General features: G+C 42.2%; 1 protein-coding gene across 4 annotated transcripts in view; it reads left to right on the plus strand.

The window, feature by feature from the left end:
* Positions 1–24,277, plus strand: part of SPATA5 (spermatogenesis associated 5) — a 309,590-nt gene that overhangs the window by 235,001 nt on the left and 50,312 nt on the right. For 3 of the 4 annotated variants that reach the window (XM_038400580.2, XM_038400582.2, XM_038400581.2), the window contains exon 15: positions 22,584–22,748. In XM_038400580.2, coding sequence (XP_038256508.1) covers positions 22,584–22,748 — 165 coding nt within the window. Of the gene's footprint in view, positions 1–22,583; positions 22,749–24,100; positions 24,124–24,277 lie in introns of those variants that run through there. The other variant, XM_043513109.1, reaches the window with a different exon arrangement.

Raw genomic sequence — 24,277 nt, forward strand, 5'->3', positions numbered from 1 at the left:
CACAAAGCAAGATGAATGGAATGGCCAGAACCATGAGTCTGCTCCCCTCCATACACTGGGCAGCAACCTTGGCCAGGCACAGGGGAGAGAGAGTTAGCTGTACCCTGAAAAATGGCAAAGTGACTTATTCCTCCTCAAAGTAAGATGAGAACAGGGGAAAAGTAATGAGTGTGAGCTCCTCCTGTGGTTTTGAGGCTTAGGGCTTGTCTACGCTACCGGCCGGATCAACAGGCAGCGATCAATCCAGTGGGGGTCGATTTATCATGTCTCGTATAGACACGATAAATTGACCGCCAATCACTCTAGCATCAACTCCAGTAACTCCACCTCAATGAGAAGCACAAGGGGAAACGACGAGCGAGTGTCTCCCATTGATATACCACAGTGAAGAGACTGTGGTAGGTGGATCTAAGTACGTCGACTTCAGCTACGTTATTCACGCAGCTGAAGTTGCGTAACTTAGATTGATCCCTTTCCATTGATCCTTTCAGACCGGCCCTGAATCTCTTCATCTGCTTATTCATCTGTAACATGGATGTCCATAGATGTTAAAGCCAGAGAAACCATTATGTTCACTAGGTCTGACCATGTAGGCCATGGAATTTCTCCCAGTAATTCCCGCATCATGCCCATAACTTGTAGGATGTTTACCTATCCCCAAAAGATAATAGGGCTTCCTTTATTAGCTTCCCAGTTACTTCAGTGGGAGTTTTGGGTGTACAGGGAACACACAATAGGACCTGGATGCTTAAGAATCATATACAATACTGAACTTGGGACAAAAGTTGATACAGATGCATGAAGTATTATTATTTATTAATATTAAGTTCCATTGCTTTATAATAGTCCCTTTATGGTTAATTAATCTAAAAATGTGTATGCAAGTGTCTGTTTCGCAAGCAGAGATGCAGTAGGTATGCTGCAATTAACTTGACCTTCTGCATCTTTTTGAACCAGATTCTGCCATCCTTTCTCAGGGTAAGTAATACCTAATGCTATATGAGCAGAGACAACATCTGAAACACACACACTAGGTCAGAGACTGTGTGAAATTAGTCTTCGTATCACTCTCAGGATCTGCATTTCTTTGTTTAAACTTATTAAGGTGAAAGAAATTAAAAATTCTGAGCTGAAGTTACTGCATAATTTCAGTCCTAAACACAAGATGTTAGACCTCCTGAGAAATGTATACTTAAGCCTCTGACTATTCATAGGGGGGAAATCCTCATTAATCTATTGGCTGATCCAAAGAGAATCATCAAGAAATATTGAGCTGGATTTTCAGCCACTGGCCTCTACTTCTCTTCATGCAGAATTGTACTTGTTCAAATGTGCATCTGCACGATGCAGGTTCAGACAGCTGTACGTTCTTTAACACTTGTTCATGGTCTTTAAGTAGACTAAGGCTACTTAGAATAAGATAGATTCACTGGTGCTGAAACAATTTTTACAGTGGGGGTGCTGAAGGCGGAAACCATGTATTTGGGTTGTTGTTATACTTCAAGCCAGGGGGTGTGGCAGCACCCTCCTGCACCTGTAGTTTCAGTACTTATGGCTAGATTCTGAACTCAGTTACCATAGTGTAAAGATGCAAAAGCTGCATTCACTTCAGAGGAATAGTCTCAGATTTGTAATGAAGTTATACAGTTCAGAATCTGGTCCACTATTTACAGGGGTTAGACTATTCACAAGTGGAGGCCAGGTAGAGGCTTGGCTTCAAATGTGTGTGATACTGTTTGGGTTTTTTTTAAGCAACCAGCTGATTACATTGTTTAAAGTAGCTGAAATACCTTGGATGTCTGCAGATTCTATAGTTGCAAATTAACTATTTGGAGAGCTGTCTGCCAAGGGATGTGGTTGAAGCCCTGGTTCTTGAGATATTTAAAACTAGTCTAAACAAAACACGTGGAAATGTACTTTAGTGACCCAATCCTCTACTGGCAGGGAACTGGACAGGATGCCCTAATATGTCCATTCCATCTGCATTTGCTGATTTCAAGAAATTTAGACACTGTGGAGTAAGTGAGAATGATGGAGTTTGCGAGGTACTAAATCAGGATTCTTAAACTGAGGAGTAAGATAATTCCTTAGGGTGTTAATTGCCCCACCGCTGCATCTGTGTTCCCAGGACTCCATTCATTACAGTCGCAGGTTTCAGAGTAGCAGCCATGTTAGTCTGTATTCGCAAAAAGAAAAGGAGTACTTGTGGCACCTTAGAGACTAACAAATTTATTAGAGCATAAGCTTTCGTGAGCTACAGCTCACTTCATCAGATGCATTCGGTGGAAAATACAGTGGGGAGATTTATATTCACACACAGAGAACAAGAAACAATGGGTTTTATCATACACGCTGTAAGGAGAGTGATCACTTAAGATGAGCCATCACCAGCAGGAGGGGGGGAGAAGGATGAAAACCTTTCATGGTGACAAGCAAGGTGGGCCATTTCCAGCAGTTAATAAGAATGTCTGAGGAACAGTGGGGGGTGGGGTGAGGGGGAGAAATAACATGGGGAAATAGTTTTACTTTGTGTAATGACTCATCCACTCCCAGTCTCTATTCAAGCCTAAATTAATTGTATCCAGTTTGCAAATTAAATCCAATTCAGCAGTCTCTCGCTGGAGTCTGTTTTTGAAGTTTTTTTGTTGAAGGATAGCCACTTTCAGGTCTGTAATCGAGTGACCGGAGAGATTGAAGTGTTCTCCAACTGGTTTTTGAATGTTATAATTCTTGACGTCTGATTTGTGTCCATTTATTCTTTTACATAGAGACTGTCCAGTTTGACCAATGTACATGGCAGTGGGGCATTGCTGGCACATGATGGCATATATCACATTGGTAGATGCACAGGTGAACGAGCCTCTGCTAGTGTGGCTGATGTGATTAGGCCCTATGATGGTGTCCCCTGAATAGATATGTGGGCACAGTTGGCAACGGGCTTTGTTGCAAGGATAGGTTCCTGGGTTAGTGGTTCTGTTGTGTGGTGTGTGGTTGCTGGTGAGTATTTGCTTCAGGTTGTGGGGCTGTCTGTAAGCAAGGACTGGCCTGTCTCTCAAGATCTGTGAGAGTGATGGGTCATCCTTCAGGATAGGTTGTAGATCCTTGATGATGCATTGGAGAGGTTTTAGTTGGGGGCTGAAGGTGATGGCTAGTGGCATTCTGTTATTTTCTTTGTTGGGCCTGTCCTGTAGTAGGTGACTTCTGGGTACTCTTCTGGCTCTGTCAATCTGTTTCTTCACTTCAGCAGGTGGGTATTGTAGTTGTAAGAATGCATGATAGAGATCTTGTAGGTGTTTGTCTCTGTCTGAGGGGTTGGAGCAAATGCGGTTATATCGTAGAGCTTGGCTGTAGACAATGGATTGTGTGGTATGATCTGGATGAAAGCTAGAGGCATGTAGGTAGGAATAGCGGTCAGTAGGTTTCCGATATAGGGTGGTGTTTCTGTGACCATCGCTTATTAGCACCGTAGTGTCCAGGAAGTGGATCTCTTGTGTGGACTGGTCCAGGCTGAGGTTGATGGTGGGATGGAAATTGTTGAAATCATGGTGGAATTCCTCAAGAGCTTCTTTTCCATGGGTCCAGATGATGAAGATGTCATCAATGCAGCGCAAGTAGAGTAGGGGCATTAGGGGACGAGAGCTGAGGAAGCGTTGTTCTAAGTCAGCCATAAAAATGTTGGCATACTGTGGGGCCAAGCGGGTACCCATCACAGTGCCGCTGATTTGAAGATATACATTGTCCCCAAATGTGAAATAGTTATGGGTGAGGACAAAGTCACAAAGTTCAGCCACCAGGTTAGCCATGACGTTATCGGGAATACTGTTCCTGGACGGTTTGTAGTCCATCTTTATGTGGAATGTTGGTGTAGAGGGCTTCTACATCCATAGTGACTAGGATGGTGTTTTTAGGAAGATCACCGATGGATTGTAGTTTCCTCAGGAAGTCAGTGGTGTCTCGAAGATAGCTGGGAGTGCTGGTAACGTAGGGCCTGAGGAGGGAGTCTACATAGCCAGACAATCCTGCTGTCAGGGTGCCAATGCCTGAGATGATGGGGCATCCAGGATTTCCAGGTTTATGGATCTTGGGTAGCAGATAGAATACCCCAGGTCGGGGTTCTAGGGGTGTGTCTGTGCGGATTTGTTCTTGTGCTTTTTCAGGGAGTTTCTTGAGCAAATGGTGTAGTTTCTTTTGGTAACCCTCAGTGGGATCAGAGGGTAATGGCTTGTAGAAAGTGGTGTTGGAGAGCTGCCTAGTAGCCTCTTGTTCATAATCCGACCTATTCATGATGACGACAGCACCTCCTTTGTCAGCCTTTTTGATTATGATGTCAGAGTTGTTTCTGAGGCTGTGGATGGCATTGTATTCTGCACGGCTGAGGTTATGAGGCAAGTGATGCTGCTTTTCCACAATTTCAGCTCGTGCATGTCGGCGGAAGCACTCTATGTAGAAGTCCAATCTGCTGTTTCGACCTTCAGGAGGAGTCTACCCAGAATCCTTCTTTTTGTAGTGTTGGTAGGAAGGTCTCTGTGGGTTAATATGTTGGTCAGAGGTGTGTTGGAAATATTCCTTGAGTCGGAGACGTCGAAAATAGGATTCTAGGTCACCACAGAACTGTATCATGTTCGTTGGGGTGGAGGGGCAAAAGGAGAGGCCCCAAGATAGGACAAATTCTTCTGCTGGGTTAAGAGTATAGTTGGATAGATTAACAATATTGCTGGGTGGGTAACGGGCACCACTGTTGTGGCCCCTTGTGGCATGTAGTAGTTTTGAGAGTTTAGTGTCCTTTTTCTTTTGTAGAGAAGCAAAGTGTGAGGTTTTTCAAGAAGTTGATAGATTTCCACTCTATACGGCTAAATTCAGTGCCTTGCATAATGACAGGTTTCAGAGTAGCAGCCGTGTTAGTCTGTATTCGCAAAAAGAAAAGGAAACCCCCCACTGTTCCTCAGACATTCTTGTTAACTGCTGGAAATGGCCCACCTTGCTTGTCACCATGAAAGGTTTTCCTCCTTCCCGCCCCCTCCCCCCCCGGCTGGTGATGGCTCATCTTGAGTGATCACTCTCCTTACAGTGTGTATGATAAAACCCATTGTTTCATGTTCTCTGTGTGTGTGTGTGTGTGTGTGTGTATATAAATCTCCCCACTGTATTTTCCACCGAATGCATCCGATGAAGTGAGCTGTAGCTCACGAAAGCTTAAGCTCAAATAAATTTGTTAGTCTCTAAGATTCCACAAGTACTTCTTTTCTTATTACAGTAACAGGAGACCATAAACATGGCAGCCAGCTCTGAGATGTGAGGAAGATAAGTAAGTGCCAGATAAGATAAGCTGGCACTCAGCTTCATCTTTCCTACTCCTCCTCTGAAGGACAAGGCGAGAGAATGGAACTGTGAGTAGTCCCAGTTCCACCCTCTCTTCTTGTCATTCCAGTGCGGCGACTGAGGGATCAGAGCTCAGTGCTGCCATGTCCCTTACAGTACACAATCAGCACCTGTGTTTACATGGTCTTGTGCTGCAATGAACTCTGTCTCTGAGGGAGGCAAGTCTTCCTTCTCCATGTTATATCAGTCTTGAATTTGTTAGATAAATTCTGACACAGGAAGACTGTAGCAGGAGGGCCAGGTCCTCAGTCCACAGTCACTCAGACATGTGAGGAAGAAGACAGAATCCATTAACAGCATGTGCTGCAAGCTGTATGAGGAGCAAGAGGATAAAATGGGCAGCTGTGATGCAATCCCTAAACTGGATGCCCTTCTTTCATAGCTAATTAAAAAGTCTACAGTATTCCTGTGTTTTCCAGTTTTGGCTGGTCAGGAAATATTTTGGCCTTTCTCATGGTATTTCAGTCCTGTTTCTATCTCTGACTTTAACCAGGGAAAACTGAGGGATGCAAACTCATTTAAATAGTGTAGTACTCGTCTCAGAATAGTTTCAAGTTTGATTTCTGTTTTGCACAAAGGCGTTCAGGACAATTTTACTTTCTTCAAGCAATTTTGGCAATCCCCATTACGATTCACATTTATTTGTCACCTACACTTCTGTTCTAGTTCACAAAAGTTGCTGGATGTGACTCTAATTTGCAGTAAAACCAAGGGAGCTCAATGGTGCTCTGTTTATCCCACTGGCAACATAGTATTTAGGAGGAAATCTTGTTTCTTGAAAAGACAGTTTCCAAGATTTTAGTTTATTCCTGCTTTATGTAAAGATGAGTCTGTTCTCCTGCTTAATGGAATAATAGAATAACATTGGGTTTTGATACAATATGGTAAACATGGATACAGAATGCTGAAAAGGGACTGAAGATCTCTTAAGCCAATGATATTGAGCATTTTATTCCTTATTGCTATAAAAAGAGAGTCTCACTTCAGGCTGTACTATGAGTTATGTAGAAGGATTGCACTCTACTGACATGATGCATTGCAGAAGAGTACAACTCAAAACAGTACTGAAGAAAAAAATACCTAAAAATACTGATATGTGCCTGTGTCTGTTGTACTAACAGGTATGTAAGAGCAATGGATGGCATTTCCCAGTTAACTGTGAAGGATAAGTTATATGTAGGTTTTCTTAGGTTTTTTTCTACTCCATCCTTTTATTGTTTTCTCTGCTGACTCTTTTGAAATAAACATTCTCACTGTTTGAGTTGTGTTGCATCTCGCTGGGAGATCAAGCCATCTGTTTCCTTGCTTTTATTATTATATTTTGTTAATAACCATGTAAAATGTTCCTGCCCTGTTCACTGCTTTTCACAAAATACTGCCACTCGATATTGAACATACTTCCTGAACACCTGCTGTCAAACGCATCAAGTCTTTTCTTGTCAACTTGCACAATGCTCCAGGTCTTGAGTAAGACTGACATGACAGAAATGTTGTGTAGCCTGATTTTTATATAATGTGAAGTCCTTGTTTAAGAATTGATAATAGAAGAATTAAAATATTTTGGAGGAATTATTTCTCTGTGACCCAAATAATTTTATAAAATTCTCATTTATTAATGCAATAGTTAAAATAATTGTTCTTAAATAGGTTTAAAAATCATACTACCCCACTTTGAGTGCAAATTTAGATGATATGTAAGAAGAACAGAGAATAATCTGCATAAATCTCAGGAGAGTCAGGAGGGTAGTGGCTGGGGAATAGGTCTTCCAAGAAGAGAACTGATAGGAGGTGTTGCATGAGCTGAAGGTGGTGGAAGCTTCCCCCCCCCAATCAAGCAATCTGAGAAACCAGTAAAAAGAGTCTCCAGTACTACCTGGGAGCTTCAAGTACACTGGCTCCTCTCATTCAGGCTTCAGGTCAGGGCACAGCACCAAGATAGCACTTCTTACTGTGGTTGATGTCTCCTCCTGTCTGAAGACAAAGGAATTATATTCATACTTGTCCCGCTTGACCTCTCCTTGGCATTTGATACTATTGATCATCAAATAAACTGCAGGGGTGAATGGAAATGCCCTGAAATAGCTCAGGTCCCTTTCTGATTAAACTGCGAGGGGCATTATGGATAATGGTTCTCCACCTCCAAACCTCTCACCTCTGTGGAGCTCCACATGTCACAATCCCCCTGCCAGATTTGCAATGTGTATGTATAGCTATTGCGGAAACTGGTAAGACAACACTGACCGAAGCAGCACGACAGTGAGTTTTATGTCTGCTTTATGTCACTCATAATAACACCATCCCCCAGCTCTCTTATTGCTTACACCCAAATCAGCTGCTGGATGAAGAGTAGCTGGTTAAAGCTGATCACAGGCAAAACTAATATACTGGTATAAAGATGGAAGAACTTCAAAGAACTTGCCTCCTCTGTAATGTTTGCTCTTGATTGTCGGTCTACAACCATAATGTGCTTTTGGAGTCCTTTCTATTAGATGCTCAAATAGCAATCATAGTCAAAAAGATCCACTCCCATTTGCAACTGGCCAAATGATTGTGCTTCATCCTAACCCAGGCCTAACATCAGGCCATAATGTTCTATGCGTCCTCTGGACTTGAATATTTCAACACGTGGTTATATCTAGGAATTAAGACATGCACTCTGGAAAAAAAATCCAGCTGATGCAAAATACAGCAACTCATCTATTACCAAGATAAGCCTGTTCCCATTGAATGCAGTTTCCAGTTCAGGGTCTATGTCCTACATCACACACACAGACACAAAGCCCTGGTAGAGCTCCTTGTGATTGGATGCTCACCAAGCTGTTGCATTTGGGTCCTACTTTTTAACCCTCCTGAATCTGAACAGAGTCCAAACATTGCCCCTGGTTGGGGAATCTAGGCACACAGTTGAGGTATGGGTCCTCTGTCTAGCGTCCTCTTCTGAGAGCTGAGAGCCCCCAGGGACTAGTGCTAACCTCTGATTTCCCCCATAGCTTAAGGACACCGCTTCCAAAACTCCAGGTGTCTGGGTGCTGTGGGTTTACATTTCAACTCTTGACGGGTATGTGACAGTGCAAGTGAACAGACACACAGGCAGGCTTTGCACAGGATTCCAAACACCATTATACTTTACTTAATGCAAGAGATACATGGGTCTAGACAAAATAATAAACACAGCTGTATGGTTTCCCTGTCTGTTTCCTCCCCACTCTGGAGAGTTCTTTGAGCTTGGGCAGAGTCCTCTGGGGTGTCCAGGATCCTCCACCTGCAGTTCATGGCTTTCCTTCAGAATCATGGAGTCCCTCTCCCTCTCTGTGTCAGCTAGCTTTCTTTTGCCCTTGACAAGTTAGACAGGACAACTTTGCCATGAAAGCGTGCCCCTCTCTCCTTTGTAAAGCTTCCTCCATCTTGCTGTGTGAGTTTGTTGAATTTGTATCCTACAAACAATGTCTTATGAATCCTTTGTTCTCCTGCTGGGGATTTTCCACTCCCTCTCTCTGCAGAGAGGGTGGGGGAACTAGCTTCAGCCTATCCATTGTTCAAGGTGTTAACACCTGATTAGGCAACCATTTAAGATCTAATGACCAAACATTGTACCTGATACAGAAACGTTCTACTGCCCCTGTCAGTAAATGATGGGTTCCATATCTACTGAAGCAGTCCGTGCTCAGCAATTTCCTAACATTAACCAGAATTTGTAAGTTCTACATTGGACAAATGCCCCATATCATCACATCCTGACATTCAAGAACTTCATGGATTGTTCCTTCATGATCATGACCATCTGTGTCCCAGTGTACCAATGAAAATGTCAGCCAATAGGGGGAAACCTACTGAGTATGGGCAAAGCACTTCTATAGGAGCTGGATTTATACTGTGGAACTCACTCCTACAAAATATAAAAATGGCCACAAAACAAACCACTTTCTTAGCAGTTAAAGAATTCACACCTCCAATTTAGCTTTTCTTTGATAAATTTGTCACACAAAATGCGCTTACCTCCCCCCCCACGTAAACAAACAGGAAGTCCCACAAACTATAAAGTAATTAAGTTCTTTCTCATACAAGCTAGGAAGAAAGCGATTTATTTTTAAATGTTTTGCAGGTGCTCAGAAACTATGGTGATATAATTTAATTCAATATAAATTGAATAATTGAATTGCTGGATTATATTATAAGATTTAAAATACCTCCAATCTCGAGGAGCATTTTTTCAGTAGGGATCACAAGAAATCAAGATAATCTAAAGAGCCTGTTAGTTTAAGTTAGAAGGACTTAGCTACGAAGGATACAGATTGTTCTGCTCGTTCCAGTTCTCCAGTTGCAATGTAGTTATAGCCATGTTGGTCTCAGGATATTAGAAAGAAAAGGTGGGTGAAGTAATATCTTTTATTGAGCCAACATCTGTTGGTGAGAGAGATAAGCTTGAAAGCTTGTCTCTCTCACCAACAGAAGTTGGTCCAATAAAAGATATACCTTGGTTCTCTAACTCTCATTTCAGATCTGATTCCAATGGGCTCTAGGATTGGACTGAACTACTTTCTTGATGCACTATATAGATTCTGTAGGAAAGGTAATTTAAAGGAAAAATGTCCTAATTTAATATAAGAACCCATTTCTTGAGATTCATTACAATGGGGAATGTTCAAAACACTAACCCTCCAATTTAAATTCGGTTACTTCCTGAACTTAATACCCCTTCATGTTCAATGTTATCTGTGCAGTTGTCATTTTGCTAGTGGGGAAAAAAAATCTTGTGAAACTTCACTGGACTTCAAGTATTACATTGTTCTTTCAAGGGCCATATAGAGGAAGTAGGTTGCTGTAGGATGAAATCAGAAAGATGTTAATGAGATTAGGCATGAATGTAGAAGTATGTCAGAAACTATGGGATTTTTTTCAATCCTAGCTGAAAAACCTATGCCTGCTTTAACTACTTACTATAATATTGGCAGTCTCTCTTTAATTCTGCATTGCTTGACTATGTAATTCTTGCTGTGAATAAGCTAACTAATGACGTGCTTTAAAAAAAAAAATGAGCGAAGACCTAAGATTAATTCTAGTTTAAGAATTAGTATTTCCATTCTCAACAGGAACCACAAATAGTTTATCTGGGCTTTACAGACTTAAGGTTTTCTTTCCTGAATAATTATCTACAATAATTACACACACAAATACCCTTGTTTTAGAAAGTAGGTTCGTTTTCCATACATCTGCCTCAAATAACACGTCTCAAATTAAAACTTTTGAGAGATTAAGGAACATTTTTTTATAAACAATATTTTCATTTTAATTGAAAATGTTATATTATTATTTGTGACAGTACATGTTACTTGATTATCATTTCACTCACTGAGCCCTGGTGCCCCACTGGATGCTACTATGCAATTTCTGTTAATAAAATGTTTCATAGCCCGCAACCAGTAACCTATGGCTTATGTGCATTCAGGCCTTCGTTTGACACCTGCCAATATCTTATGACAAAAATAAACACATTTGCATAAGTATTGCTTGATGGTACATAGGGTTTCTACCCAAACTCCAATTAATTAATTGTATGCCCTTCTAGCCCCAAATTTTGTATCTCTAGCACCTCACCATAAATTAATTATATATCTCCTAGCCTTACATCAATTTATTCTGGCCCCATCAGCCCCCCCTAGTTATTTGTGTACTTCTAGCCCCAAATCAATTTTTCATATTTCAGCAGCAAACGGTTAATTCCATGCTCCCCACAGTTCACATCAGCCTCTTCATCTTGCACTCCCCTTTGTTCCTGTTGCCGCTGTGGTGGAAACTCCAGGGATTCTTCATTATCACTTCCTCATGTGGGGCAAGGGTGAACTCCAGTGGCTCTTCCCTTAGGAACATAAGAACGGCCGTACTTCGTCAGACCAATGGTCCATCTAGCCCAGTATCCTGTAAATACCCTTCAGGGCTGGGGGGGGTGTGCGGGGGGGAATGCCAGTGCTGGATGCTTCAGAGGGAATGAACAGAACAGGGCAGTTGGTGAGTGATCCATCCCTAGTTGTCCAGTCCCAGCACCTGGCAGTCGGAGGTTTACGGACACCCAGAGCATGGTGTTGCATTCATGACCATCTTGGCTAATAGCCATTGCTCGACCAATCCTCCAGACACACCTCTAGCCCTGAAGGGCAATGATCAGTTCCAGGGATTCATTAGCCATGCATGCGCGCGCACACACACACACACACCCTCATGTGGGACAGGGGAATCAGCTCCAAGGGTTCTTCAACCCCTCTCTGTTTCCTGGCCTGGGTTTGGAGATTCAGGGGGCATCTGAGCCATTTTTCATAGAAGAGAACAGAGTGACCTGGAACAGCTGGGTTCTTTCTGCTCCCTCTTCGCCACACCTCTTTTGTAAAAATAGTATCTGCTGTTCTCTCCTCCCCCACCCAAAAAACTGCTCTCAGATGCTTAGGGAAGGGGAGAGAGCTCTGACTACCACCTCTGGTTACCTTCCCCAGGGGTGAGGGATGGAAGGTAGTTTTCCCTGCATACCCGGAGGAGGAAATGAAAACCTGTAGAGATGGCAGATGTATGGTTCAGGAAAGTACTTAAACATGTTCATAAAGTTAAATGTGTGGCCTAAAAGTGGTTCATGTTCTCTCAAAGTAAAGCAAAGTAATCATTCTGACATCACAGATAAAACATTAAAAATTCTACCTACATACAAGGCCTTGTCTACAGTATGAGAAAAGGGGTAATTTAAAAAAAAAAAAAGTTAGCTAATCTAATTTGAAACACCACTTAGTGTAGACACAGTTTAAACACCTTTAAAATAATGTTAGCTGGTCACAGTGTATGCTAGGGAAGAATCTAGATTACAGCAAGATCAGCTAGTGTATTTGTAAAGGTGTTAAAACTTTGTCTATGCTAGGTGCTAAGTAATGTTTCAGATCAGATCATTTGATTTAAAAAAAAAATCCCCCCCTAGCTAGACAAGGCCTAAATCAATTAAAGCATTCTTTGTAACAATCTTATTCCAATGGACTGCTAGTTTATATTAAATCTGTGATCATATGGTAGTTTTCATTGTGGAAGACTCAGATTTGATTTTAAGATTTAGCCTTTTATTTATTGTGGTACGATTGGCTGGCCCCAGAGAGAGATCCAGCAGGAAGGAAGTACAGTTGCTGAGAAGCATAGTCAATCTGAGGAGGAGGTGGGATTTAACAGAGACAAAATGATTGGGGTTCTCAGGAGGAAAAATAATATTGTAGCTAAATAACAAGCCTGGGAGTCAGGATATCTGGGTTCTTAGCCTCATAACTGCCATGGACTTTGTGTGACCTTGAGCAAGTTACTTAATTTATCTGAGCCTTAACTCCCCAGTGTGTTAACTTTCACCAGGGCTAGCACAAACCTCAGAATCAAGCAATTCCCTCGCCACCATTTGTTTGGTCCCACATAGAGCTTGGATGTAGGAGAAAGTTTGTCTTTTAATCTCTCTGTATCCCATTTCCCAATCTGTACAATAACTATACTTCCTCTCTTCCCTTTGTCTTATTGATTTTTAGATGATAAGCTCTTCAGTGCTGGTATTGGTTCTTATTATGTGCGTATACAGCAACTCGCACAGGGTGGCCCTAACTTGATTGGGGACTCCAAGCACATCCATAATTCCAATTTAATTTAAAAAATTCTCTTTTAAGAAGAAAATATAGTAAAGTCAAGGCCAAAATATGACAGTATCTTTTATTTGGGCCATCAATTAGAGATTACATAAAACATGACGCAGTCTGAAAAGACACTGAAGTGAAAAATGGTGCTTAAAAAAGCACAAAAATAAATATGATATTCACTGCATTTCATCTTTAATTGTTCTGCTTTTTGAATTCCATTGGATAACTTCTTAGATCTTAGAATTTAATACTAATACTTTTTAATACTGTTTAAGTACTACTTTCACAATTAAATAGCAGTCATTGTCATTCACTATTATTAGGCTAATTGTATTCATAGGAAACATCCTAATTTAGGAAAAATCCTAAACCAACCCTACATTTTGTGAAGTTCACCGTTGTACTCGTGAACATTTCAGGATTTCTGTGTGTGATAAGATTAGCTATAAGCATTTCCTTAGGAGCAAGTGGAATGCAATATAATATCGAATATCAAACAAAAGCAATTTTTCCTTTCTTGGTATTGACACCTCATCAATTATTGGGAGTGGACCACATCCACCCTGACCTAAATGACCTTCAGCATTGGTTCTCCACTTGTAAGGTAATGCCCTTCTCTTCATGTACCAATATATATTTACGCCTGGTTCTGTAATTTTCACTCCATGCATCTGAAGAAGTGGGGTTTTTACCCATGAAAGCTTATGCGCAAATAAATCTGTTGATCTTTAAGGTGCCACTGGACTCCTCATTGTTTTTGTGGATATAGACTAGCATGTCTACCCCTCTGATACTTGCCACCTTCCCAGGCCATTCTTGAAACTTGCAAATTCTTCTATCAAAAATGTTGATGGAAAAAATGGCAGTGTCCTGATATAAACATGATGTAGACATTGAATTACAAACTTGTTGCATCATCTCTTTAGTGTGTCAAGTTCCTAAATAAACACACCAGTGCTGCTGTGGGTAGCTAGTTGGAATTCATTGTATATAGTGCATTGTATATATTTCTCTAGTTGAGAATTGTCATGTTTTAGTTTTAAAAATAACAGGACATCTCTTAATATTCAGGATACATTTTTCCACCCCAAAGCACCACAATAGTCTTTTTAAAGCAACTTTAGGAAGGGTGTTAACTTGATCAATGCTGTGTAGGAAGGAAGGCTCTTTCCTACTATTTTTTCAGCATGACTTTCACTGACATGATCAGGCTGGGAAAAGACTTATTGGCTGACAGCCCAGGACAACTATGCAATATCTCAAGTCAACTGGAACTCAAACTACCCTACCCAAGGGAGAACTGTAACATAAAAAGAATTTAGGTTATAGGCTGGATCTTATAAACATTGTCCAGTTTAAAGTGTATTTAAATATTATTTATGTGCATTCAGCATTTATATTTCTCTCAGATGCTCTATCAGCAAATAAAACATTAACAAAATTAAACCATTTCTAGACTTATTCAAAAATATCAAAATGACTACCTTTGATCTCACAAATTAGGCAACTGACTCCTTATAAATATTTATGTTTACTTAGGAATTAGCCCTTAAGTCCATACTCAGACAAAATTTCCATTGCCTTCCATGGGAATTTTGCCTGAGTAAAAGACCTCCGAATTTGACCAATAATTCAGCTTAGCAATTTTAAATATAGAATTCAGTGATGGTTCCATCTTGGGGACAAAAATAATGGAGTTCTTAAATCAGAGGAGCATTTACTATTATTATTATTATTTATTATTTATTATTATTTTCAAGTTATGAATTGAGGTATACATTCATTCTGGTTCACAATGGAGTAGGTTTTATTTTCTTTCTCTGCTTTGTTTGTATTTTATCTTTAATGCACTTTCAGTGCTGCTGCATAGCTTTAGTTTTTATTTCCATTGCTCTACTTTAAGTTGTGCTCTTGGAAAGACTTGAGCACATACTTAGCGTACATACTGGGAGTAGTCCTAATGGAGGGAGGTTACCAGTGGAGTTCCTCAGGGATCGGTTTTGGGACCAATCTTATTTAATCTTTTTATTACTGACCTTGGCACAAAAAGTGGGAGTGTGCTAATAAAGTTTGCAGATGATACAAAGCTGGGAGGTATTGCCAATTCGGAGAAGGATCGGGATATTATACAGGAGGATCTGGATGACCTTGTAAACTGGAGTAATAGTAATAGGATGAAATTTAATAGTGAGAAGTGTAAGGTTATGCATTTAGGGATTAATAACAAGAATTTTAGTTATAAGTTGGGGACACATCAGTTAGAAGTAACAGAAGAGGAGAAGGACCTTGGAGTATTGGTTGATCATGGGATGACTATGAGCTGCCAATGTGATATGGCTGTGAAAAAAGCTAATGCGGTTTTGGGATGCATCAGGAGAGGCATTTCCAGTAGGGATAAGGAGGTTTTAGTAACATTATACAAGGCACTGGTGAGACCTCACCTAGAATACTGTGTGCAGTTCTGGTCTCCCATGTTTAAAAAGGATGAATTCAAACTGGAGCAGGTACAGAGAAGGGCTACTAGGATGATCCGAGGAATGGAAAACTTGTCTTATGAAAGGAGACTTAAGGAGCTTGGCTTGTTTAGCCTAACTAGAAGAAGGTTGAGAGGAGATATGATTGCTCTCTATAAATATATCAGAGGGATAAATACAGGAGAGGGAGAGGAATTATTTCAGCTCAGCACCAATGTGGACACAAGAACAAATGGGTATAAACTGGCCACCAGGAAGTTTAGACTTGAAATTAGATGAAGGTTTTTAACCATCAGAGGAGTGAAGTTTTGGAATAGCCTTCCAAGGGAAGCAGTGGGGGCAAAAGATCTATCTGGTTTTAAGATTCTACTCGATAAGTTTATGGAGGAGATGGTATGATGGGATAATGGGATTTTGGTAAGTAATTGATCTTTAAATATTATGGGTAAATAGGACTAATCCCCTGAGATGGGATATTAGATGGATGGGATCTGAGTTACTACAGAAAATTCTTTCCTGGGTATCTGGCTGGTGAATCTTGCCCATATGCTCAGGGTTTAGCTGATTGCCATATTTGGGGTCGGGAAGGAATTTTCCTCCAGGGCAGATTGGAGAGGCCCTGGAGGTTTTTCGCCTTCCTCTGTAGCCTGGGGCATGGTTGACTTGAGGGAGGCTTCTCTGCTCCTTGAAGTCTTTAAACCATGATTTAAGGACTTCAATAGCTCAGACATAGGTGAGATTTTTCATAGGAGTGGGTGGGTGAGATTCTGTGGCCTGCGCTGTGCAGGAGGTCGGACTAGATGATCAGAATGGTCCCTTCTGACCTTAGTATCTATCAATCTATGAAGCCAAAGTGACTACTTACTGTGCAGAAAGTTATGCATGTGTATTAAGGGTATGTCTACACTATGAAATTGGGTCACGTTTCTAGAAGTCGATTTTTTAGAAAGCAATTTTCTACAGTCGATTGTGTGTGTCACCACACTAATGCACTAAGGTCATTAAGTCGTCGGAATGCGTCCACAGTACCGAGGCTAGCATTAACTTTCGGAGCATTGCACTATGGGTAGCTATCCCACAGTTCCCGCAGTCTCCACCACCCACAGGAATTCTGGGTTAATCTCCCAATGCCTGATGGGGCAAAAACATTGTCGTGGGTAGTTTTGGGTACATGTCATCAGAAAGCAATGGCAGACAATCGTTTCGTGCCTTTTTTCTCTGCGGGCGCCATACTGCTTTCAGCAGATGGTGCAGTAGGACTGCAAACCGTCGTCGTTATCCACCACTTCCGCTGCCACTCTGCTCTCCTGATGCTATGAATCCACCTCGCAGGTCCTCTATATGACCTTCATCATCCACCACTTCTGCTGGCACTCTGCTCTCTTGGTGGTGTCGCAGTGCTGCTTCCACTGCAACTCTGCGCGGCTGATCTTGTCTCCCCATATCACGGCAAGCATGCAGCCCGCTCAGCTGTTGTGTCCTGGCAGCAGACGGTGCAGTAGGTCTGCAAAACTAATCATCTAACCACTGCTTCCCCTGCAGCTATGCTTTCCTGTACCACACCACGGCAAATTTGGAGCCCGCTCAGATCACCATGACAGTTATGAGCATTGTAAACACCTCGTGCATTATCGTGCAGTATATGCAGAACCAGAACCTGCAAAAGCAGTCAAGGAGGCGATGGCAGCACGGTGACGAGAGTGATGAGGACATGGACACAGACTTCTCTCAAAGCATGGGCCCTGGCAATTTGGCCATCCTGATGGCAATGGGGCAGGCTCGTGGCATGGAACGCCGATTCTGGGCCCAGGAAATAAGCGCATACTGGTGGGACCACATAGTGTTGCAGGTCTGGGATGATTCCCAGTGGCTGTAAAACTTTCGCATGCGTAAGGATACTTTCATGGAACTTTGTGACTTGCTTTCCCCTGCCCTGAAGCGCAAAAATACCAAGATGAGAACAGCCCTCACAGTTCAGAAGCGAGTGGCAATAGCCCTCTGGAAGCTTGCAACACCAGACTGCTACTGGTCAGTCAGGAATCAATTTTGGAGTGTGAAAATCTACTGTGGGGGCTGCTGTGATCCAAGAGGCCAAAGCAATCATTGAGCTGCTGCTATCAAGGGTAGTGGCTCTGGGAAATGTGCAGGTTATAGTGGATGGCTTTGCTGCAATGGGATTCCCTAACTGTGGTGGGGTGATAGACGGAACGCATATCCCTGTCTTGGGACTGGACCACTAAGGCTAAGCCAGTACATAAACTGAAAGGGGTACTTTTCAATGGCGCTGCAAGCACTGGTGGATCACAAGGGACGTTTCACCAACATCAATGTGGGATGTCCGAGAAAGGTACATGACGCATGCATCTTCAGGAACTCTGGTCTGTATGAACAGCTGCAGCAAGGGACTTCCTTTCCAGACCAGAAAATAACCATTGGGGATGTTGAAATGCCTATAGTTATCCTTGGGGCCCCAGCCTATCCCTTAATGCCATGGCTCATGAAGCCATACGCAGGCACCCTGGACAGTAGTCAGGAGCTATTCAACTATAGGCTGAGCAAGTGCAGAATGGTGGTAGAATATGCATTTGGACTTTTAAAAGCGCGCTGACGCAATTTACTGACTTGGTTAAACCTCAGCAAAACCAATATTCCCATTGTTACTGCTTGCTGTGTGCTCCACAGTATCTTTGAGAGTAAGGGGGAGACATTTGTGGTGGGGTGGGAAGTTGAGGCAAATCGCCTGGCCGCTGATTACGCACAGCCAGACACCAGGGTGGTTAGAAGAGCACAGCAGGGCACGCTGTGCATCAGATAAGCTTTGGAAACCAGTTTCATGGCTGACCAGGCTACTGTGTGACAGTTCTGTTTGTTTCTCCTTAATGAAAACCCGCCCCCTTGGTTCACTCTACTTCCCTGTAAGCCAACCGCCCTCCCCTCCCCCCTTCGATCACTGCTTGCAGAGGCAATAAACTCGTTGTTTCAAATTCTTGCATTCTTTATTAATTCATCACACAAATAGGGGGATAACTGCCAACCTCCCGTTCAGTCCTTCCTGGAGCTCTTTTGCAGCTCTGGGACTGCATGGTCACCTCTGCTGATGAGATCTGCACAGTCACCTGTGCTGATCAGCTTGCCACGCCGGCCAAACAGGAAATGAAATTCAGAAGTTCACAGAGCTATTCCTGTCTACTTGGCCAGTGCATCCAAGTTGAGAGTGCTGTCCAGAGCGGTCACAATGGAGCACTGTGGGATAGCTTCTGGAGGCCAATACCATTGAATTGAGTCCACACTACCCCAAATTCGACCCGGCAATGTTGATTTCAGCACTAATCCCCTCGTTGGGGAGGAGTACAGAAATCGATTTTAAGAGCCCATTAAGTCGACAAAAATGACTTTGTTTGCAGGGTTAAATCAATCTAACGCTGCTAAATTCAACTTAAACTCATAGTGTAGACCAGGGCCAAGACTTTGCCAGATTGGGGACTTAGATTGTAGCTCTCTTCATTTGTTTAATTTATGTGTCCTGTGGCACAGGAGAAGAAAAAACTGTTCCACTGAGATCAGACTATACTGATGAGCAGAGTTATTAAGCTATAGAGTTTGTGAAACTTCATGTTTTTTGACAGGTTTCAGAGTAGCAGCCGTGTTAGTCTGTATTCGCAAAAAGAAAAGGAGTACTTGTGGCACCTTAGAGACTAACAAATTTATTTGAGCATAAGCTTTCGTGAGCTAAGCTCACTTCATCGGATGCATTTGGTGGAAAAAACAGAGGGGAGATTGATATACACACACAGAGAACATGAAACAATGGGTTTATCATACACATTGTAAGGAGAGTGATCACTTAAGATAAGCCATCACCAGCAGCGGGGGGGGGGGGAAAGGAGGAAAACCTTTCATGGTGACAAGCAAGGTAGGCTATTTCCAGCAGTTAACAAGAATATCTGAGGAACAGTGGGGGGTGGGGGGGAGTGAGAAATAACATGGGGAAATAGTTTTACTTTGTGTAATGACTCATCCATTCCCAGTCTCTATTCAAGCCTAAGTTAATTGCATCCAGTTTGCAAATTAATTCCAATTCAGCAGTCTCTCGTTGGAGTCTGTTTTTGAAGCTTTTTTGTTGAAGGATAGCCACTCTTAGGTCTGTAATTGAGTGACCAGAGAGATTGAAGTGTTCTCCGACTGGTTTTTGAATGTTATAATTCTTGATGTCTGATTTGTGTCCATTCATTCTTTTACGTAGAGACTGTTCATTTTAGCCAATGTACATGGCAGAGGAGCATTGCTGGCACATGATGGCATATATCACATTGGTAGTTGCACAGGTGAACGAGCCTCTGATAGTGTGGCTGATGTGATTAGGCCCTATGATGGTGTCCCCTGAATAGATATGTGGACAGAGTTGGCAATGGGCTTTGTTGCAAAGATAGGTTCCTGGGTTAGTGGTTCTGTTGTGTGGTGTGTGGTTGCTGGTGAGTATTTGCTTCAGATTGGGGAGCTGTCTGTAAGCAAGGACTGGCCTGTCTCCCAAGATCTGGAGAGTGATGGGTCGTCCTTCAGGATAGGTTGTAGATCCTTGATGATGCGTTGGAGAGGTTTTAGTTGGGGGCTGAAGGTGATGGCTAGTGGCATTCTGTTATTTTCTTTGTTGGGCCTGTCCTGTAGTAGGTGACTTCTCGGTACTCTTCTGGCTCTGTCAATCTGTTTCTTCACTTCAGCAGGTGGGTATTGTAGTTGTAGGAATGTATGATAGAGATCTTGTAGGTGTTCGTCTCTGTCTGAGGGGTTGGAGCAAATGCGGTTATATCGTAGAGCTTGGCTGTAGACAATGGATCGTGTGGTATGATCTGGATGAAAGCTAGAGGCATGTAGGTAGGAATAGCGGTCAGTAGGTTTCCGATATAGGGTGGTGTTTCTGTGACCATCGCTTGTTAGCACCGTAGTGTCCAGGAAGTGGATCTCTTGTGTGGACTGGTCCAGGCTGAGGTTGATGGTGGGATGGAAATTGTTGAAATCATGGTGGAATTCCTCAAGGGCTTGTTTTCCATGGGTCCAGATAATGAAGATGTCATCAATGTAGCGCAAGTAGAGTAGGGGCATTAGGAGACGAGAGCTGAGGAAGCGTTGTTCTAAGTCAGCCATAAAAATGTTGGCATACTGTGGGGCCATGCGGGTACCCATCACAGTGCCGCTGATTTGAAGGTATACATTTGAAGGTCCCCAAATGTGAAATAGTTATGGGTGAGGACAAAGTCACAAAGTTCAGCCACCAGGTTAGCCGTGACATTATCGGGGATACTCTTCCTGACGGCTTGTAGTCCATCTTTGTGTGGAATGTTGGTGTAGCGGGCTTCTACATCCATAGTGACTAGGATGGTGTTTTTGGGAAGATCACGAATGGACTGTAGTTTCCTCAGGAAGTCAGTGGTGTCTCGAAGATAGCTGAGAGTGCTGGTAACGTAGGGCCTGAGGAGAGAGTCTACATAGCCAGACAATCCTGCTGTCAGGGTGCCAATGCCTGAGATGATGGGGCGTCCAGGATTTCCAGGTTTATGGATCTTGGGTAGCAGATAGAATACCCCAGGTCGGGGTTCTAGGGGTGTGTCTGTGCGGATTTGTTCTTGTGCTTTTTCAGGGAGTTTCTTGAGCAAATGCTGTAGTTTCTTTTGGTAACTCTCAGTGGGATCAGAGGGTAATGGCTTGTAGAAAGTGGTGTTGGAGAGCTGCCTAGTAGCCTCTTGTTCATACTCCGACCTGTTCATGATGACGACAGCACCTCCTTTGTCAGCCTTTTTGATTATGATGTCAGAGTTGTTTCTGAGGCTGTGGATGGCATTGTGTTCTGCATGGCTGAGGTTATGGGGCAAGCGATGCTGCTTTTCCACAATTTCAGCTCGTGCATGTCGGCGGAAGCACTCTATGTAGAAGTCCAGGCTGCTGTTTCGACCTTCAGGAGGAGTCCACCCAGAATCCTTCTTTTTGTTGTGTTGGTAGGAAGGTCTCTGTGGGTTAATATGTTGGTCAGAGGTGTGTTGGAAATATTCCTTGAGTCTGAGACGTCGAAAATAGGATTCTAGGTCACCACGGAACTGTATCATGTTCGTGGGGGTGGAGGGGCAAAAGGAGAGGCCCCGAGATAGGACACAATTGGAATTAATTTGCAAACTGGATACAATTAACTTAGGCTTGAATAGAGACTGGGAATGGATGAGTCATTACACAAAGTAAAACTATTTCCCCATGTTATTTCTCCCCCCCCACCCCACCCCCCACTGTTTCTCAGATATTCTTGTTAACTGCTGGAAATAGCCTACCTTGCTTGTCACCATGAAAGGTTTTCCTCCTTTCCCCCCCCTGCTGCTGGTGATGGCTTATCTTAAGTGATCACTCTCCTTACAGTGTGTATGATAAACCCATTGTTTCATGTTCTCTGTGTGTGTATATCAATCTCCCCTCTTTTTTTTTTCCACCAAATGCATCCAATGAAGTGAGCTGTAGCTCGCGAAAGCTTATGCTCTAATAAATTTGTTAGTCTCTAAGGTGCCACAAGTACTCCTTTTCTTCATGTTTTTTGTTATTGAAACTGAATGTCATTGGTTGCTGCCTACCATTACCTTTTCTGTCTTTAAAAAAAAGGGGAGGGGGTAAAAGGATTACCTTTCCTTCTGTTCTAAAGACTGACAAGATGTTAGATCAGTGCAAAATAACAAGGATGTGTAACATTTATATTTTCTAACTTTATTACTATAGTTTTAATTGAAGATCATAACTTGTGGCAAGTATATCAATTTATCCATCTGCCAGGTTCCAACACTCCTTGAAACAAGTCTTAGATTATTTTTAGGAAAATGTCAGTTATACTTTGGTTTCAATACATGGCTCTATTGGAATCTGAGAAATAGCACTGGTTTCTCTTCATTTACTGAAAAATCCTAATATACAAGCATAATGCTATATATTCATGGCCTAACTGTTAGGCCATGAATCAGAGGGAAAAATAATCAGAGGGAAAAATCCTCCATGTGTGATTTTTATTATTGAGTTGTTCCATTTTTGTTAACTGGTTTTGTGTGATTTTTCCTTATAGGCTTTGATGAGACCTGGACGAATCGACAGCATCATCTATGTGCCCTTGCCAGATACCAAAACTCGTAGAGAAATCTTTAAACTTCACTTTCGCTCCATGCCCATCAATGATGAAGTCTGCTTAGAGGAGCTCGTCCTACAGACACAGAAATATTCAGGAGCAGAGGTAAAACATTCTGTACTCTGCTGGTGGCTGGGGAGTGAAAACGCAGAACTATCCTTCTGAAAAATCTAACACAAATATCATCAACTTACTTGAGTGAGGGGAATTCTAAAGGCAAATATATATATACCTACTTGAGAATACAATATGCTTTCCTTATTTGTCAGAGATTGCCCAGAAAAAATAATACAGTCTTAAGCTGTTATTTTTACCATGAAGTTCCCACTGCACCAGTAGTTCCAAATGAAGCCAAGGTCATGAGGATGGGATGGATGGATGGTCCTTGGGAATATGGCTGTATTGGAATCATGCTGACAGGAACTTTGGGTTGTGGGGATGGGCTCAAACTTAGTGTGAAGGCACAAGTCCTCTGAATGATTAGCTCTGGCCTCCCACAGATCTATGGGCATCTTTAATGTTTGATGGGTGTGAAGGGAGAACAACCATGGAATATTGTGGGGGAATCTCTATGAGGAGTTAAAAGAAAAGGAGTACTTGTGGCACCTTAGAGACTAACAAATTTATTAGAGCATAAGCTTTCGTGAGCTACAGCTCACTTCATCGGATGCATCCGATGAAGTGAGCTGTAGCTCACGAAAGCTTATGCTCTAATAAATTTGTTAGTCTCTAAGGTGCCACAAGTACTCCTTTTCTTTTTGCGAATACAGACTAACACGGCTGCTACTCTGAAACCTATGAGGAGTTAGTTTCAGATAATTTCTTTCCCAGCACTCCCTTATAGGTTTCTCTGTGGGAGAGAGCAAGGTAGTCCTATTTTCCACTTACAGAAGTCCCTATGAAAAGGTCAGCTTTTGTCTGCGGATGTCACACAGTTACCACAGTTCTTTCCTGTTCTAATAATGGGGGAAAACTCATAGTTCAGGTACTGTTGTGTGGTAGTTGTTAATAAATATTGGCGCTAGCTCTTCCATGCTTTGGAACAAGGATTTGAAATTTGGCATGATGCCTGGTATCAGGGATGTGCCTCTTGCCATCCGTTGTGAAAATTCACCCAAATTTGGCCAAGTTATAAGCTTCTGGGAAGATAAAATAAAATTTTTGAAAGTACCCTCTCCCCAGAGTGCAACTGCTGTGCATGATACCAGAAATTCAGGATATTTGGGGGATCCTATTGAACTTGACTCAGCTAACGCACAAGTGGTGAGTTCCTGTAATTTAACTGATGCTCACAGAAAAGCATCTGTCCCTTCACTGTGGCTTTGTACAGAGTCAAAAGCAAAATAAGCTAACTTGTCATTGATTGCATCTGCTGAAAAAACTGTTCTTGGGATAGCATATATTGTAATCTTATTTATGATGGTGTTAATATTTTTGTTTTTTATTGTTCAATGAAGTAAAGTAATATTGACAGAGAAAACCAGCACAAAGAGAACTTCTAAAGTGAGTGTTCCTTGGAAGTATATGTAAAAAGTCTGATGGTTGGCACTGACAGTGCACTGTTTCATTAAGGCTTTTTCTTCCCGGTGTCTCCAGTTTCCAGCTTTACAAATAATTTCCGCTGTTGAATGGCA

Source organism: Dermochelys coriacea, chromosome 4 (genome assembly GCF_009764565.3).
Source record: "Dermochelys coriacea isolate rDerCor1 chromosome 4, rDerCor1.pri.v4, whole genome shotgun sequence".
In the NCBI taxonomy this organism is placed as follows: Eukaryota; Metazoa; Chordata; order Testudines; family Dermochelyidae; genus Dermochelys; species Dermochelys coriacea.